This window comes from Alosa pseudoharengus, unplaced genomic scaffold, assembly GCF_046254945.1.
Source record: "Alosa pseudoharengus isolate Yale_2024_CS ecotype anadromous, Long Island Sound unplaced genomic scaffold, YU_APseudo_1.1 YU_APseudo_1.1_scf_8, whole genome shotgun sequence".
NCBI classification, from domain to species: Eukaryota; Metazoa; Chordata; class Actinopteri; order Clupeiformes; family Clupeidae; genus Alosa; species Alosa pseudoharengus.
This window is the reverse complement of record NW_027468870.1, coordinates 25,811,877-25,831,656: the sequence shown is the minus strand read 5'-3', so window position 1 is coordinate 25,831,656 and position 19,780 is coordinate 25,811,877. Positions and strand designations below refer to the sequence as shown.

The 19,780-nt window shown below is 42.6% G+C and overlaps 2 protein-coding genes across 5 annotated transcripts in view; one reads left to right on the top strand and one right to left on the bottom strand.

Moving 5' to 3' along the window:
- Positions 1-114: 114 nt before the first annotated feature.
- Positions 115-5,855, bottom strand: LOC143111903 (UAP56-interacting factor). Its single transcript, XM_076274153.1, has 9 exons — positions 5,591-5,855; positions 4,976-5,119; positions 4,664-4,794; positions 4,019-4,104; positions 3,803-3,875; positions 2,975-3,027; positions 2,798-2,872; positions 1,652-1,751; positions 115-947 (listed from the first exon to the last, which is right to left on the bottom strand). Exons 1-9 carry the CDS (start codon positions 5,682-5,684, stop codon positions 675-677), a joined length of 1,029 nt encoding a protein of 342 aa, XP_076130268.1. The 5' UTR covers positions 5,685-5,855; the 3' UTR covers positions 115-674.
- A 1,678-nt stretch (positions 5,856-7,533) lies between these two features.
- The window catches only part of lrch2 (leucine-rich repeats and calponin homology (CH) domain containing 2), a 74,143-nt gene continuing 61,896 nt past the window's right edge, over positions 7,534-19,780 (top strand). For all 4 annotated transcript variants that reach the window (XM_076274777.1, XM_076274779.1, XM_076274778.1 and 1 more), the window contains exon 1: positions 7,534-7,781. In XM_076274777.1, coding sequence (XP_076130892.1) covers positions 7,541-7,781 — 241 coding nt within the window. In that variant the 5' untranslated portion in view covers positions 7,534-7,540. The remainder of the gene's footprint in view (positions 7,782-19,780) is intronic.

The following is a 19,780-nucleotide window of genomic DNA, read 5'->3' as shown; positions in this document are numbered from 1 at the left end:
TTATAGGCTACGGCAAAAAACCACACAATTACCACAGCAATACTTTTATTTTCGTCCATATTTACAATAAATTCATCAAAGATCAACCGTTTAAAAAAAAAGAAAAATATCTAAAATACGAAACTGTTAGCAAGAATTTTTAACTCCATTTAAAACCAAATACATTGAAGTCTTCCCCTCTCTTCACAGAAGTTAGCAAAATTATCAACATGAGGCATGAAGTTCATGTATAAAACTGAATCTGTCCTCTTGAAACATTTCAAAAAGTTTTCTTAAAATTTTACCAGTTCTGATATCTGTAGTTTGGACCTACCATAAAATCTTAAATGACAAAACCGTAGACGAGATACTTCAGAAAACATTTTTCAGTTGTGTTTGATGCATAGCCTACTTCATTTGCTTGTTTCAGGTATATGGTTTGGTTTACTTTTTCCCTACACTGCACAGCACTCTACCCATGTTCTTATAGAAAAAGCATTTATTTGACAACAAGCTACATCCTGAACTCTAAATGAATACTGCTACATGGAATCGGCCATCCTTCTCAAACACTTGGTTGGTTGCCACGTTCAGATGCTTCATTGGTCAATTACAGTAACACAAAGGCAGATCTATCCTCCAACCTTTCGAGAGTGTATGGTCAATAAGAGAGCAGAACATTTTCTCTATGCTAATCACTGGAGGGTGACAGTCCGATCGTCTCTCACTCCTCTACCTCTTCCTCTTCCTCTGTTACTTCTCCCTCCTCTTCCTCCTCGTCCTCCTTCAACCCCCCTTCCTCTTCCAATTCCCCCTCCTCTACTGACTGCCCCTCCTCTTCCTCTTTGTCCTCTTTCTCCTCTTCCTCCTCGTCCACGACCCCTTCCTCTGGCTTCACCTCTCCATGGCCTTTGGCCTCGACTCCAGATATTCAGGGTGGTGAATCGGTCGTTCAGAGTCACAGCCGTCTGAAAATGTAAATGTAAAAAGTAATAATTGTGCATTGGAGAATGTTTTGTTGTAACATAAAACAAGAAAGACACTGTAGAACTGAAAACACTACTTAGCCAACTTTATAATAATGCTCTGAGTGATCAGGTTTAGATACTGTATATTGCATTCTGCCTACTGTATATTATATTTTGAGAAGATTTCTTCACCAACTAAATTGCAATACTTTTAGAAACAGCACATGGGAATAATAAATATGATATACCAAGGTGGAATGCAGAAGAGCATAGTGAAAGGAGATTTAGAGATACGTTTTATTATTAGGCAATTTTATGATATAATTGGACACGTTATTTCTGTATGTTTCACATAGCTTATCATACCCTCAACTTATTGCAACACATTACATATACATCACTTTGAGCTACATCACATTGTACAGTGAACAGAGAAATTCCAGTAGCCTATTAAGTTTGAGAAGCCTGCCCTTGAGTGATCTACTCGCAATAACAGCACATGGCAGTAAAATGTGCAACAAGAATATATACTTGGGCATAAGAATTACAATTGGGGTGTAACCTATGCTCGCGTTTCTAAAAATGGTCATGATACAGTGGCACCAAAGCTCTTAGCATATAACTGTCTCTTAATTTTGCCTTTGAGCTCAAATATTGAAAATGATATGCCAGAGTTGTTGACCTCTCCTTAAAATAGGACGCACCTGATTGGACATTGCCTTGAAGTTGAAGTGGAGAGGAATGCCTTTGGGCTGGGGGTAAGGACCGCCAGTCTCTGATGACCCCTCTGCGTTTGATCGCACTCTATTAAAAAGACAGAGGACATATTTCAGACACACAGTGTGCTGCTGTATATAGGGATTTCCCACAGTGGGCAATCAACAACCAAACCTATCTCACATTGCAATATTTGGCGAGATTCAACGAGCAATGTTCGTGAGCATTTCACTGGGGTTATCAAGCAGGCACCTTCCTTCATTGGTGTTTCATTGAATTAGGCCCACGACACCTCCAGTGGTGTCTGCTGTCCTGGACCCACCCCCACCACACTCATGATGGGTTGGTAGATGTTACATCAACGACATCAACAAGTACCCAGAAACACAGTGACAAGATTTCACATATCAATTCAGGTCGTAGCATGACCCCAAGTAGTCTGTGAATGCCTCAGCCATAACTACTGGCTTGCCTTTTCAGCAGCCTCAGAAAAATCATTTACAGCTCCTTTCAGTGATCATCCATGAAAACCAAAATCTGACATAAGTATTGTGGCTGGATTTGCTACAAAGCCCTTTAAGTCTCCACTGGTCTTGTATGTGCTTGCCAGCCTTGTTCACTTGGTTTTGCTACCAGTTCTGTATTTAACGTTTTCCTTTCAAAGGCATCCTCCATCGTATCTTTAAAGGGAATAGTTAGCTCAATGAAGTAGGTATGCTCACACTCAGTATACAACTCCATGAATGGTCTCAAAGTAGTCATAACAAGAAACTTGCAGTTGTCTTACGACTTCCACCAGGAGATTCCATTTCCGTGCTTTGCCCCATCTTCCAATAGTTTGTATTTCCCCAATATCCACTTTTCTGTCCCTTTACACAAAAGAAATTCTATTGTCCCTGTAACTAACCAGCAGAGTTAACTTCAACTCTCTTGTTATTAAGCAAACAGTGACATTGCTTGCAACTACTTCCGTCTTCACCAACCCATTGATTGTTAAGAAATATTACACACATTAGAGTAGAAGAGGAATGTACTCTTAATCTCATACTTAATATCATACCTGCATGTTATCTCTGTACTCGTCCCTCTATCTTCCACAAATATATGGAAACACTGATGCACTTCTGACTCACCTGGGTTCGCTGGCAGCTTTTGAGTTGGGTAGTGACACAGTCAACAGGGAGCCACCAGAGGGCGCTCTATTCCAGCTTTAAACAAGAGGGATAAAGACATTGAAGAACACTTGTGATGTTACACACGGTTTTCTCATGCAGTTATGCTGAGTCACACTTTGTTGACCTCACACTCACCCTCTGACTTTCTGAAATCGCTCCAGTTTTCCTCTTCCTCTGGCAGTGGGGAACTAGGGAAAGAGGCAACAAGAAGGGGAAGAAAATAACAAACTTACACTTCTCACCCCGGTGGCCTGGGTCACACCAGGGTTATTTGACCAGGGTATAATTCATGTTTAATTTCACAAATTTAGAAATGCTCACAGATATGGCAAAGGCTCTGTGTTTGATTATTTGTTACCGTTATTTTTGACTTAATATACACATTAGTAAATATTGGTCACACACACATCCACTTAGGTAGCCAATAGAATTACATTTCATCTATTTTTCCCTCCGTGTGTGTTTAATGTGATTCAATCTTGCCTGAAAATGTGTACTGTACAGTATCGGTGGGACAAGGAAATCAACATGGGGAATTACCATGTTATTTTTTACTCATTTCTGTTAAAAACAAATTTGTTCATAAACATTCAGGTTCTCAGAGCATCATTCATGAGTAGTTTTCTGGATTCCACTGACCAATTCTCTGCCATGATGCCATGTCTTGGCTTAACATTTCATAGGCATGAGATCCGAACATTCTAAAGCCTTGCAAATGCAATTTGACACATCAAATAATTTGCAACTGCAACAACTTTCAGCAATCAATTACCACAGCAACTTGTCTAAATGGTTACTGGCTGGCATTATGAACTTTACATTGTTTCTATTTAGTAAAATACCACACCTTTTCTTGAATTGTGAAATATCGATACTATTGGAAAGATATTGACAAATTGTACTTTGTGAGTAAAGATCTGATCCCTACTGTACAATGTTATATAGATAGATTGGCCCACTTACTGCTCTATTCAAGACAAAGGGCCTGCCTCCCCTCCCATTGGTGTTTGCCTGGAACTGTGCCATATTCCTTCCCCTGATTGGCAGAGAAGATTGATAAAATCATTTAAAACATAGTCCGACTGATATATTCTGTTTACACATTAAGTTCTTCCAAATAATCACACGCATGCACATATACACACAGGTCCATTAGGCTATGTTTTTAATTCAGTTTACCTTCCTAAAGCTTGGCCTCGTCCACGATATGGTCGAGAAAAAGAACCCCTGAATGCAGATTTTGTCTGATCAAACTGTCCAGCAGCCTTCAAAAGACAAACATTGCATATATTTATTACATTTCATGTCAGCCTGACCTATAGAGTAATTAATTTGCATAGATGATATAAAACATTGTGAGGATAACATGAATTATGTTGCACAATATATGAATAAGAGCAGGGTGAGATATGAAATTGCTGAACTTATTTTGCATTGAAGTGTACACTGCTGTTCTATGTGGAGTCACAGAAATGTCCATTCCACTCCATTATAGACAGAATACCAGCTGAGATCAGTTGCATTGTTTTTTAATCAGGGCAGCAGTTTTCAGACATTATGTGCTTACATAATTGCAAAAGGGTTCTCCAATGTTTTCTCAGTTAGCCTTTTAAAATGATATCAGATTAGTAAAAGAATGTGCCTTTGGATGAATGGTTGCTGAAAATGGGCAATGTAGATATTACATTAAAGATGTATGAATTACAGCCATTTATTTCTACAACAGTCATTTACAACATTAATGATGAAAACAAGGACATTGCTAAGTGACTCCAAACTTTTGAACGGTAGTGTATGTTGAACATCTCTTTTCATATGACCAACCTTGTCATTCAGAGCAGTTCTGTTCAGTGGGCTTATTCCTGTCCCACGAAAGGCTCCTCTGCTAAAACCAAATCCTCTCCTCCTGTAGAAGCCTCGGAAAGCTGTCCCTGTGAACCCAGACCTGTAGGGTCCTTTACAACACCATAATACAATCATTTTAATAGAGCAGTTATAGCTTATCCAATGTACATGCATGAGTCACAAACACAGAGAGAGAGAGAGAGAGAGAGAGAGAAGAAAGAGAGACTTCAAAGAAATAACTAAATATTCCATTCCATTTAAGTCCTTACATTTAAGTATCTGTTGTTTTACCTTGGAATTGATAGGCACCTGATTGCTGACCAACTTTGTTTAATTTCGTAAGAACATTGTTTCTGTTTGCCAGCCGTTTATTTTTGGCCCTTGTAGCCTTATTATTTTCTCGCCGTTCTTTCTTGTTCCTTTTGATGATTTCATCTAAAAGAGAAAACATTAACATTCAAAGTTGTTTAGGAAAAATGACAGGTAACACAGACGAGAGTAGTGGGATGGTTCTTTTATCACAAAAATCACTGAGCTTCCGGTTATTTTAGGGCCGAATGAATCATAGACATGTGCAAGCAATTCAACAGGCTGTGTATTCCAAGCTTATTAACAACGAAACGGGCCTAGTGAGAGACCTGATAATAGCCTACACTGTTTCAATAAAATGTGGTCAAGCATTTAGCGCTGAACAAGAAATAAAAATAATTCCAAACACTGCATGCGATAAAGAGATATCTGAAAAAGTTCTGACTTTGGTGTTGCACAGCAAAAGACAGCTGCTGAATCTGTTTGACAGCGGCCAGGGTTATGTTAAGGAACGGTAGGAAATTACAGACAACTATTTCTTTGTCACCATAGGCCTACTTGTTAGTGTAATGCCACTCTCTCTAAAAGATTACAAACCTAGTGACAAGTCAATTTTCTCAGAGTCTCGAGAGTCTGGTTCCTCCACCGGCATGGGCTCTGGCTCAGTCTGGTTTTCATTCGCGTCGCCCATTCTCGTCTTGGGACTGGCAGTGCCAATGTCACTATCTCCGCGGGGACAAAACTTTTCCTCTCCGATGGAAAATGTAAAGGGTAGTTTTATTCCGTATGCTTCCTGCAAGCCTATATTGACAACCTATCGACTAATTCGAAAGTCTCCTGGTGCGGTCGGCGACTTGAGATGTGGGACAGCTGGCAGAACTAACGCGCTCGCGCTGATCCCACTGTCCAAATGAAACGCGTCTGTTACCCAATCCAGAAGCGCTGTGCATGGGACTGACTGCATAACTCAGACGAAAATAGCCCATGCCGTAACAAACGTCCAGAGAGAGTAGGCTTAGCCTATGTTTTAACGGGTTAAGTTAGCATAGTTCAAATAAACTTGCATAGATATGATAAACTTGAATTAGGCCTATTTATTAGCCTGGTTTGTTCGCTTTCATGTAACCTAATCATAGCTTGACTAATAGATTTAGATTAGATTAGATAGTTTTAGATTCTTATTGTGCAGAGTAGGCTACAAGTAATGCAGTTTGTGTCTAACCAGGAGTGCAAAAAAGCAGACAAGTGCAATGTGATATACAAAGTAGGTGGTGCATAGACATGACAAAAATATGTGTAGCCTAGACAGTTGTTTTCAGAAGGTGGTTAAGAGTAGTATAATAAGTATGTGCAGTGTATTAGCAGTAGGCTAACCTTAACCATAATATAACCCGAAAAGTCTGTGCAGAGGAAATTACTGACAGTTGTGTATCTCATTTTTCACTGGGCCCACAATATAAGTCGTTGGTTCTGACTTTTTCATACTTCTATAGGCCTATAACCTATGGAGGGACAAAGATGCCATAATTTTTTCCATCTGAATTTTTCCAACTTTCCATATTATGGAGGGACAAAGATGCCATAAGTTTTCAAAACAAAACTACATGTTGAATTAAAAATAAATGAATATTGAGTAATTGAAATCAAATAATTATATTTCAACCGCACAAATTCGGGTTGGAAAAATTCAGATGGAAAAAATTCAGATAAAAAAAAAATCAGATTGAAAAAATTCATAACCCAGCATATAGCCTAGATAGCACTGTAAACTAAATCTACACCAAACAACGAAGTATGCCTTGAACTAGCACCATATTATGACTTACACTTTGTTTCTTGAAATAGCTTCTGATGTCCTCCACCTTTTCTTGCCCGACATCCTCGAATCGACAGCCAAGCAAATATACATTAGGTTCTGATCAATGTGTAGCCTTGGCTATTTTTAGTCTATAATAATAATAATAATTTTATTTTATTATTATTATTATTATGATTATTATTATTATTAGTAGTAGTAATATTTATAGGCTAGGCTACCCCAGGTCTATACATTCTACTTGGTTTCTTCCTATGAATGTGATGGCAGCCATGGTGGCAGCAACGTCGTCACTTGGGGTCGCCAGTGAGACAGTGAAAAAGAGAGAGAGGGATGGTGAAATGGCACTCAAATTCAGATTTTAATTTAGACCGAAGCCATTCGTATTGAATTCCAACCATGTTGATGGTCACACCACGCACATTGTGGCTGTTACAATGTGGCTATTGCATGGCCAAACCTGTGGCCTGGCCAGAATTTAGAATGTAGCCTAACCACAATTTGAGACGCCGTTATTGCTTTCAGCCGAAACCTGTAGGAGCAGGATAACATATCTAAAGACCGACAAAAATAGGCGTGGGTGTCTACACAACGAATCTGTACCTGCCCTCGGACACACAGCCTTTCCCCCGCCCCATCCTGAAGGCCCTTCCCCAATAGTCTCCAGTCTATGCCGTATGCGCATGGGCGGAGAAGCGGCCTCTGTTATTATTGTAAGAATAATTTCATTTATGAAAATGGCGGCGAGTCAGGGAGGTGTGGGAGCCGTAACGGCTCTTCAAAGCCATCACTATTCGAACGGACCTCACTGGAACCCGGGCCTTCTACAGCATCAGCACCAGCTACATACTGCCCGGAGCTTGGACCGCGCTTTGGATGATGCCGTATGCTCGGGGATGTTGAATATTAGCGGCAGGAAATTGAGGGACTACCCTGGGCTGAACTACGATCTCACCGATACCACACAAGCAGGTGGGTCGCAAATGTAGAGTAGCCTACCGGCTGTTCCACTGACCCGGTTGGCATAGTTTTTGTTTGATGAATAAAAAAATGCAACGCGCACTGAATTGTGATTGAAGCCTATTGCGCAGAGTGTCATTTCCTTGTCGCGTAGGTCTATTTGCATGTGTCTCACAAAAGCGCTGTTGCTCCAGTAGTTCCACAGAAGAGGTGACATTTTATCTTATAGTTGCCATTGTAGGTCGACTGCCGAACCTGATTAATTTTGCTACCAGAAGGAAAAAAAAATATTTCGGGGTTCTTGAAATGTCTATTCGGCAATGCAGCGGCAGCCACTGCTTGTTTTGGTTCCGTGCTTTCAAATCACACTCCGCTAGTAGTAGCCTTCCTTATGCATGAATGAAGCGTTGGGGCGAGGGGAATTGGCTTACATTAACCCACATTTAGTAATTGAGCTATTTTGAAGCACGATGTCAAAGACAGAATGGATATTAAGTCCACACCCTATATTAAATGTACATGGAAGGCAACTGAATAGAGGTTAATGCTTTCGCACGCTATTTTATAACTAGAAGTCGAGGACAAAAGATGTGCCATTTCCCTTGACTACAACGGGGCAGAACGCAGATTCTCGCTCAGTAGATATATCGACTGGGTTGTCTAATTTTCTTACACGACCATGTGATTTTCATATTGTGTCAGATTATTTAAATTTAATTGTCCGATTTAAAAAACGCAAAATCATCCAGTGAGGTTTGTTATGAGGACAAATGTAAGCAGAACGTTCGAATAGGGCTGTAGCCACACTGACTAAAACTGAGCAGGTGTTAGGCGTATATGGCATTTATTTTTCAAGTGTGCTCACATCCTAGTATTACGCTATCGCGGTCTTGGATAATTGGTGGCCTGTGCTTGTGCGTGCATCGTAGTGGTCCGTGTTGCGACAACTGGGTGCCATTTACTTATTGGTAGGCTACTAAGGAAGGTAGTAGCATACTCTGAATGCATATTCACATGGTGAATTCCAAACGAGTCCTTCAGTCGTTTGAATTACCACTGTTATAACTGTTGGACGTGGTATTTGCTGTTTTGCATTCAGATAGTCTCCAATTTAACATATCTTAAAAATGGACTAGGCCTACTTTTTGTGTATTCATCTTTGTCTTTTATATAAGCACGCTCTGTTGCCAAATAGTACTGAGCCAAATCTGAGGACATCTGTTTATACTAAACAACGGTCTGTGTAAGGTCCAGGGATGTCTCCTGTTAAAGCCTCATTGATGGACTTGGTGTCTATGACCAGCTTGTGTTGGCAGTACAGGGGGCCAGTTGATCTGTAATGGACTTTTGGACAGAGAGAGGGAGAAGAGAGAAAGCGGACTGAATACTGTGTAACTAAAGTAAAAAAGGGTCTGCAGCCTGTATGCAATGTGTTCAATTTTTGGGTCAGAGAGGAAATGAGACATTTCCCAGTCACAGAACACTGACAGGCTAATACAGGGGGAAGTATGTGTCACAGTAATACATCGAGAGATAGCTGAAGAATGAAATAGAGAGACAGAGAGAGAGAGAGAGAGAGAGGCTGCTGAGTCAACAGGGGTCTTGTTATGAGTTTAAGAAAGAGTAGAGAGAGCACATAGGCACATTGTCAGTTGTTAGGGTAAAGTGTGTTTAGACACTACATGTGTGAATCTGCTTCATGATGCAATATCTAAAACTGCATTGTGCATTTTCAAAAAAGAAAGAGCTACTCTGTGTCACTGAGAGAATAAAGCATAGGCTGTTTTTGTCTATCCATTGTCTGCATTTGTGATTGTGCATTTCAGTGCATTTAATTTTATGTGTAGGCTATATCTTGGGGATGCATATGAAATGCATGTTTGAGGTGCAAGACACAGAGAGAGAATGAGAGAGAGTGAGTGAGTGTGTGAGAGAAAGTTGTCCCACCCTTGTTGTGATGAGTAAGAGGTCAGTGTGGGTTAGATTACTGTTTGCCATACACAAACACATTCAGGTGAGGATTGCCTTTGGCTCGCTGAGCATTAAACGATTCAGAGAGGAGATGTCATGCAGATGCTTGTAAATGTCCTGTTGTGAAGCCCTACAGTCTCCCCCAAAGCACTCTGGCTTACCTGCTGTATGCCCCCACCAACTTGGATGCATTGACTGCTACATACATAATGCACAGACTTCAGAGCTTACAGAAGCAGTGTGTAATGGATTTTGCCTTCCAGTGTCAACTTTGCCTTCACCACAGCAGTGGACATACGCCTATGCAGCTCGCTCGACAAGACGGGGCTTTTATGTAAAAAGTGGCGTTGCTGGGACATCTTAATGGAAGCATACTTCACAGTCATGTATAGAAGCATACTGTTGACAAGAACAAATCCTTAATTAAAAAAATAGTACCGGTATATCTTATGCATCTTTTACAAGCTTACTTCAACCTCATAGGCTAGAGCACGTGTACTATTGCATCACATCTTAATTTTAATGTTAATGGTAATGTATTTCTATCTGAGTATATTGTTCATGAGATGCAGTATAGATAGATTGTGATAATATAATAAAGTAGGATAGTACAGTAGTAGTATGATATAATAGCATTGTTATTATTAAACCTCAAGCTCATATAGTGCAAGTGCTGGTTTATTACTGCAGGCCACTGTCACATGGTGTGAATGAGAGAGTCATGAAAAGCAAAGCTGACAGGAAATGCTGTAGGCTATTTCTCGCTGGCGTCTCTGTGCATCCGAGTCAGCTACGTCTCCTCAGAATAGGCCGAGGGTGTGGAGGTGACGGAGGTGGCCATGTCGTCATGTCATGCACATGGCAGGGAGGTGCTGGCCTTTAGTATGTGTTGTTGTTATTGGTGCCATGGCTTGTTTGTTTTGTTTTGTCCGAGTGATTTCATAGAGCGTGCAGATTTGTTTGTCTTTGATGGTGGTGATTAGAGGAGCTGGGAGTGGTACACATTTCAGACACAGCTTAAAGCCCCTAGAGATGGTTGCAGTAGACCTATATTTTTTGGGGGAAAAGACACGTAAAATAAAAACTCTTTGGGAGATTACTATGACAAGAACCGTTTAGTTCAAGAATAGTTCTGGTGATAAGGAGGTGGTGATTTGATTGCCATGAAGTACTCTATGGGGAGAACCAAACCCCTCACTGGATTGAAAGCTTGTTATTATCTGTGAGACTGAGCTTTGTCTGGAACCATATTGGGTCCTTTGAAGAACTTTGTTGTACGTCAGGCTAAATTGGTACAGATTTTATCTACGTTCAGATGGTGTGCCCAACTCTGTTCTTTATTGCCCACACCACCACAGCTGTACCCGGTTTATGTGGCAGCATGTCAGAGAGCCAGCTTGATGTGGCACCAGATAAGAGCAGTGCAGAACCACGTGCAGGGGGGGATTGCTTACCATTCGGTTTTGGCTAAAAGTGCTGGATCAGGAGAAAAAGCTGCCCACGGTCCCATTCCATTTATACCAGATCAAAAGGGCCCTCCGCCCCACCAAATGATTCACCACACTCCCTGTTGTCTCATTTATACAGACAGTTTTCATAGTGACCTGTGGTTTAGTCTCAATGCTCAGTGGTTCTCAGATTCTCTCGACTGATGGGAATTTCCACTGAATGAGGCGACATGTGCAGGGGTGTATCAGACAGTCAAAGGGTGTTATTTTGAAAGGGACCCATGTCTGGGTTGTGGGCTTGGTCTCTGCTGCTGTGGTTAGATACAGATGTGGAGCAGGTCTCTACTGACGGGATGGTAATTACTCCTAGTCTGACACCCTGGTCCCATCTGTGCCGTGTCACCTTTGATCTGCACCGTGGCATTGTGGTCCTTGTAGTCCTGGATTTGCTTTCATGTTCTGCACAGTGCTCCCAGAGGACAGTTTGTGAGGTGAATGTTCTCAGCACATGCGAGAGATGCCATTTAGGCAAACCCCACAGACTAGTCTTTTTAGTTGTTTTTTGGTTTGTTTCAAGCAATTACTTGCTTGAAAGTACTTTCTTGCTTTTAATGTCACAATTTATTAAAAAAGATTACTGATTTATAGGACAGTTGCTTGCGATCAATCCTTTCCTGCTCCTCCTTCTCCTCCTCTGCACAGCCTTGTTTTCTTTGGGATCCCGCTAAACAACAACATGAAAAGTGTCTGTGTCTGTTCTTGGCTGTCAGTCACATGCTTCTGTTGGGAATTTCCTGAAGAAAGCAACAACGATAGAAGTTTTTTTTGAAAGGGCAGCATAGCAACACACTTTCCTTCACTTTTTTTTTATCTTTGTCCTTTTTCATGTAAGTATTTCTATTTTGTGCTGGGTCTACATATAACTTATAGGCTTGAGCTGTGAGCAAGGCTGATCAACATTCATTGATATCCCTAATTTGGTTTGCCCTCATAGTCGCTTCTTCAGGGCTCTAAGTAGAACAGCCATGTCCATGACAGGCAGTTAAATGTGTTTTATCCTGTATAAAACCACAGATCACATCCCTGCTCAAGATGCCCTTCTTTTGTCAGCCTTCTAAATGTGTTTCCTAAAACCCAGCAGATGGTGTTGAACGAACCTTCAGTGGACATTCTTTGCGATTATTTTTCTGCCAGGGACCACTTCCAGCCGGGCGTCTGAAGGCCACTTCCATCGTTGCTGGGTGTTGGCCTAACTGGTAAAGCATGATAATAATGTGACAAACTCAGAGGCTCTCTTTTCAGGGAGCCCTGAAGCCACAGGCTATGTCTTTGCTGCTCAGTTCTAGCTGTCTGTTCAGTGTTTGTACTCCGAATAACTCTGATCTACATACACAGTCCTATAGTTTAAATGGGAAACACTAACATAGTGGTTTGGATCGAGCCATAAAAAGCTACAGCCAATCAACACATTGTGTCAGAAGCAATGTGGGGTGGGATTTGACTGGCTTGCTGAGCATAAACATCATCAACCTTCAGTCATGGAGTCATGGATTCCATCTTTAAGGTAGCTCTGTCCACAAACGTTTACTAATCTCAGCACGCATGGTAACTAATTAGCCATGACATGTTGATCCCATGGACAATAGGCTGACATGTCTTATGCTGTCATCAGAGGAATGACTTGAAGAGGGGAAAATACTGTGCATTGTGTAACAACAAAGAAATCTGATCCCAGAGCCAAGGAGTTTGTGTACAGTGAAAGAGTAGGCTGTGCAAGCCTGGACCTGCCTCTCTCTTAAGTGTACTTCTGTGGTGAGTGAGTTGTACCTTATGAAACATCACCTGCTCTTAGAGACTGTTTACCCAGGACTCTTTGGAATGTAATTACAACTGAAAAGTGCTGTAATGATATTTGATAAATACTTGTTTTTATGATTCGCAGATGTGCTTTCCATCAACCATCAAAAAAGTTTTTTTTTCACATTGTACAAAGTCTCTGTAATCAGTTAACAGTATCAGTCAGGTGTGAAGTTTTGTAGTATTTCCAATATACACTACACTACAGAGAAACAAATAGCACTCAATCTACCTGTTTAATTCTATAATTCGATAATTTGAGCTAGTCTGTAAGTGACTGATATTGCATGTTCCAGAACAGACATAAAAATCCCCTAGATTCTAACTCATATTCTAGCTAACAAGCACACCAAGGTAAACTGTGTAAAGCAGACGGAGAAATCAAACGTAGTTGATTATTCATTCCGTTCACCTGTGTTCATTTTGTTTAAGGCTGGTTCAATTCAGGTTCAGTTGTTCGTAGAATGGGCTGAAGAAATGTCCAATAAAATGCACTGCTGAGCCTTACTGTGCTGTCTATGGCACCAGGAAGGCCATCGAGGAGTGAGTCTAAGAGCCACTAATAAATCACAGCGGTACAGAATGAACTTGTTGTCGGTCGGGAAGTGGACCGGCTTCCTTCGGGTCGGATACCGCTGGTCTCACCGCTGACCTGCTGTAGGGTGAGGCTGTGTCGGGAGGACGGGGAGAGGGGTCTGTCAGGCGGGTGTGAGGGCCGGCAGCTGCATCTGGGCAAACACTCTCCACGGGTGTGACTTCCCAGGGCAGGATCCCGACAGCCAGCTGGGGTGGGGGCAGCTGTGTGTGTGTGTGTGTGTGTTTTATGTGTATTCTCTTCTGTGTGTATTTATATTGTGTGCTTTTGTTTATTTCTTTGTGTTTGTGTGGATGGGTGTGTGTGTGTGTTTGGCACATGGTGAGTGGTGGAAGTGGGGAACAGGCCATTGTGTTGGGAGGAGAGGGAGCAGTGATGGATTAGCGTGAGGGCAGTTAGCATGTGAGGGGTCGCCCTGATAGCCGTTTAATGCCACAGGATTACACACCTACAGGGTGACACATCAGCACTAGTACGTCTAAGAGACTTATGCCGGCTTTGCATCTGCCTGACCTAAATGTGTATAATTGCTTTAGATCTTTATGACAGGTTGAGTCTTGTATATGGCTAGTGAGGTCATTGTACAGTATGTTTGTATATGTGGAGGGTGGTGGTGTAAACAGTGCTCTGTCTAAGTTCTCTATAAAGTTCAAGAAGAGTTCCTGTTAGAGAAAAATCACAGATTTCACTCTTCATATGAGGCTTACTCTGTACCTCAGGGAGAAGAACTAGTGTGTATGAAAGAAAGCATGAGAGGGAGTGTGTGTCAGAAAGGGAGGAGGAGGAGGAGATTTTCCATCCGATAAGCAGGTCTTTTAGATGAAGTGTGCATCCCCTTAAGGGATTGGCAGCTTTTTAGTCCATGTGTTCACATCAAACTCTTCCCTTAGGCAAAGAGAAGAGCAGCAGAGAAAGTGGCTACTTCCCAACAGTGAGTGTGGTATGCCTGCCCATGTGTGTTTGCATTAGTGTGTCTGTGTGTGTGTGTGTGTGTGTGTGTGTGTGTGTGTGTGTGTGTGTGTGTGTGTGTGTGTGTACAGAATGTGGGTCATCTCATTTTCACTTCTATGCGAGTCTCTGTATCTGCCACAACGTTTGTTTGGGTTTGATGTTGGGGATTGGACACACACACACACACACACGCACACGCACACACACTAACACACTAACACCTCCACAGTCCACACAGATACTGTAGTATTCACAGCTGTGCTGTTTAGGCTGTGGTCCGAGGGAGAGCGTTTTCCCATGGGAAAGCACGTCTGCTGTGAGAGGATACTGCGTGTCTGCACCGAGGCTGCTGAGCCAGCAGGCCCTGCGTACCTGTCCAAGCTGAGTGCCAGGCTGCATGGGGTTGGAGACGGGTGAAAGGAACCTCCACAGGCAGGTTGAAAAAGAGTAAACACTCACACAGGAACAACAAGAAGAAGCTGAGGGAGGAGAGATATTGGAGGAGAGAGGGCATGGGGGGGGGGAGCACAGGGAGAGGTGGATGATGAGACTCACCAAGATTTTATAAGGACAGAAACCAGGCTAGAAAGAAGCGTGTGAGTAGGGATGCCATGAATATTGTCCTTTTCTTCAGATAGACAGACAGATGGAGAGATTTTATAAGGACAGAAACCAGGCTAGAAAGAAGCGTGTGAGTAGGGATGCCATGAATATTGTCCTTTTCTTCAGATAGACAGACAGATGGAGAGATAAAAAAGAGCCAGCAAGCGAGAGAGAGAGAGAGGAAGAGAGGGGAAGAGATTGCCAGAGGGAGACAGCATGGAGGTTGACAACTGGGGCTGAGGCTCCCATGAACAGACATGCCGTTATATAACTGAGCCCGGAAGAAAAATGTAATAAAAAGTATTATTATAAAAGTCACCGTAAATGAGAACAACCATGTGAGAAAGAGAAATGGGATGACAGAGAGAAAGATATAGAGAGAGAGGAGGAGGAGGAGAGGCAATGAGAGAGGAAAATGGAGAAGAGGGAATGGACATTTGTAACGTCATGAAGTGCCTAAAATTCTTGAGATAGTTGTGTGAACACATTGTCTGGTGTTTCCGCACTTCTGTGTGTGTGTGTTTTCAGTTGACACGTTCACACAGGGCATTGTTAGCCACTGCTGGGCTTTGGGCCGAGTGGTCGACAACTGGACGCCTGCCAACAGACCCTCCGCCCCCCCACCCCCTGACAACCAGTGAAAACAAAAATGGTGCGTCGGCATAAACAATCTGGGCTTACACCACTCTCATCTACACACACTGACTCGCACACACACACACACGCGTCCTGTTTTATCCTGCTGGGACAGTAAATGATTATATTGTCAGTGGTCACCCTCTTTTAGAAGCCCTTGATCATGTTTTGCTTCACCCTTAGCTCCCACGCCTATGTACACAAACACACGCACAGACACACGCACCCCTCCAATGCTCACCATTACACAGGCTTTTACCATAAAAGGATCTGTATCCACTTTCCTCTCCTGGTCTCTCCTTCCCATCTCTCTCTCTCTGTCTTTCTCTCTCTCTCTCTCTCTTTTCATGGCCTTCCTCAAATGCCTCTCCTATCATTCCCCATCATTACCTCTTGCTGTAATTCCACAATGCTGGGGGTGATTGTGGTAACCCATTGATACGAATCTGCACACAGTGTTCATATAATGAAGGGCCCATTGTATGCCCCCATGTTGGTCTCATGTTTGTCTATGCCACTTTTTGTCAAATGTGTTTTCCCATATGCTTTCTTTTCTTTTTGTTTCCTTTATTTCAGTTTTCTTTTCTTTTGTCCTCTTCTTTTCCGACTGCATTATCATCATCTGTCATGTTCTGCACTGAGGGCCCAGAACAGAACAGAACAGCCCTAATCCGCATTTCTGCTCCTTGCCTTCCACAAGAGAACCGTTCAAGGTTCCCTCGGGTTCCTGTCGTGTTTCGACATGTCGTCTGCCGCCAGTGCCGAGAGTCCACCTCCAATAAAACTTGACCGTTTTTGTTTGTCTCGCTTCTTCGTTTCTCTTCTGCTTCTGGCTGTGAATTGAAGTCACCTGCTTTCCCTCCAGAGACGTGCCAACTGGCTTTTAGATTCAGCCATTCAAATTAGATTTCCACCACATTCACAGAAAGGCATCTCTCATGACTGAGCATTTTATCCATCTGAGGTGAATGTCCCATTCACTTGTCAGAGGGAGGTTAATTACAAAAGCATGAGTTCAGCGTTAACGTGTGCTAATATGAGAACACTCCACTGCTAATGTGATGCGGTCTGGCCATGTTGGTGCTTGACTAAGTCTCTGCCAACGGCAAGGCCATTAAAATCCATTGGGGTGTTCTTAAATTTCACGAGTTACTCAACTCCTAGCCCTCCAGGCCCAACGAGTGTTGTTTTTCTTCTTGTGACAACCTGACAGTTTGACGTCTGTGGCACCTCATTGTGTCGACAGTGGTGATTCAGTGAAGTTGTTGTAGAGTAACAAGAATGCGATTTAAAAATCTTCACATCTCTATCACACTCCTGTCTAAAATCAATCTGATAGGTACTCCATTTCACACCTCACTAGTGCTCTTCTGAGTGTGTGTTTATGCTTGAATGGATACTTTGAGAGGTTGGAGGTGATGAAGAAGGAGGGCATCAGATTGATTGGCAGGTGGCACCACTTCCTGTCTCTGAAATGTAAACCTGTCAGCTGTTTGAAAGGAGCTTTCAAGCTTCATTGTGGCCCACTGGCACGTCCGTGTCAAAGCCGTGTCATTCATGACTATCACTGTATGATATCGCACCACCTCTCATCATCAGAGGCTGAAAAAAAGGGACTAGTAGAGATCGATGCCCCAGCGCCTAGGCGTCGACAAAGCCAACCGTTACTGTGGAGGAATTCCGTCTGCGTTTGATCTTGGGACGTGCGGTGAATCTGCCAGAGCATGCAGGTGTTTAATTGGGCCTCGTCTCAAGACCCTCTCTCTCCTTACACACCTCAGGGGACGCTGGTGTGTGTGTGGGGGGAGGGGTAGACTGACATTAAGCCTTCTTCAGAAGGCGTGTGTGTGTGTTACAGTGTATGTGGGAGGGGTGTGTGTGTGTGTGTGTGTGTGTCAGTGTATGTGGGAGGGGATGTTGAGGGAGGTATATGGCATTGGAAGAGAGATGTGCAAAAGAAAGAGAAATTTGCCGTGGTGATGGAGCGTGGGAGTGTCTTTAGAGGAGAGGAGGACTGTGAAAGAGACATCTGAAGGAGGAAGATTGTATGCCTTCTTTGTTGCTGTTGTGTGTGTGTGTGTATGCATGTGTACGTGTGCCTGTGTGTGTTTTGAGGAGGGATTGGCCTAATTTTGGGATGTAAACAGGGGCTGGAAATGCCTCAGGATGCATTCTGAATGGGGAGATAATATATTTTTTTTTTTACGAACATAGGCCTACGTACTCATATACATGCGTGTCTATCTCAGTGTTTCTTGAGATGCACACGTGTGAATGTGTGTGCATGCATGCATGTGTGTGTGTGTAGGAAATGCTTTCATAACACGTAATCCATCTTAATCTAACCCAAAAGATATTAGACAATAAAGCACATCATTTCCTGCTGCAACTGCATGTGGAAAAGCACTCAGGCTGGGTTAAAGGAGGACTGCAGTGCTAAGTGATGACGGTGGTCAACCATTAGCTCCTTTATCCAGATCAGCCACATAGACGGTCATTCAATTCACAGAAAAAAACCTGATTAGCTATATTGGGACACTCACAGAGGTAGACCTCTGTTATTTATTTCGACTCCTGTGATGAGACTTAGTTAAATTCCCCCTTACAGGCTTGAAGATCTTCTGAGATATAAATCGAATTAGGGAAGCTCGAGGTGTGTGTGTGTGTATTCACGTGCGCGTGTGTGTCTGTGTGTATGACTGTGTTGCTTGCGTGCACACTGATGTCTTTGTTGGGTGGCCACACCAAATGTGGCGATGCCTAGTGAATGCTGTGGAGGTGGGCAGAGGTGCTCCAGCTCAGAGCGTAATGGCTCTTCCATGAGCTCCTCAGAGCAGATGGAGTGCGTCCAGCCCACTCACCGTTTGGGTGATACTGAGCCCGACAGGCAGAGGTCATTGGCTGCCTTTTAAAATGTAATGGGTTCTGAGCTGCGTAGCCATTTGGAAAATGTCACCCAAAGAGGAGCTGGCTCTGTGAGAGGGATCTAGTCCAGATGGGGCCTTGATCCTGATGGGATTACCAGAGCCTTCCCATCAGCTGGCATTGAGGTGGTTTTCCAGTCACCACTGGGATAGAATTTACCAAATGAGGGAAAATTTCAATAAGCTACTAAACTGAAAATCTTTTTTGTACAGAAAGTTGTTTCTTTAGGTCTTTAGTCAGTCACAAGGCTGGTGATGAGAAGGGTGGCAATTATGTATATCGGTGCTCTTTAGAATCGTACACATGGTGGCTTGATGCAGATTATTCACAGTATAGCATTTATGAAAGCTTCAATCAGAATAGAAAGATGCTTCATCTTAGACAGAAGTGTCTCCCCATGGCAACACTCTCTCTGTAACTCCTTTTGGCTTTTGAAGTGCTGCTAAAAAAGTAATGTATGCATCCATTTATCTTTCATAAGAAAAACATCTCAGGAAGCCTCAAAACAAAATCAAACCTGTGAGGACATTTTTGTCTTTTACCATCAAACAGTATTACCGGTATGTACTATGAGCCACAGCATTAGGTGTTACTGTTGAAGATTATTGTTCATGGGTTGATGCTGGATGGAAATGCTAACTGTGGCATTTGATTGGGGTGCACAGTAACTCAGCAGCTGGGTTACAGAAAATCCTCCAATTATGAGTTAAAGATAACCCAACTAAGGACCCAACAGCATCCATCCAACATTTTTTGTAACTGTTGCTTTTTGGATGATTGGTTTATCTAACTGTTGCTATTGGGCTTACCTGAGTCTCTGTGCTGAACTAACAGATTTATGTTGCTGTCAGGATAACTGATGCAGTCATCTATAACTGTTGGTGTTGTAATAGCTGCTCTGTTGGTGTTGGGATACCTGATCTGTTGGTGTTGGGCTAGCAGCTTTGAGTAGCTCTTGCTGTTTTTCGGATTTAGTCGTCTAATTGTTGGTGTTGCTGCTGGTGTGCGTGTGCTGGGTGAGAGGC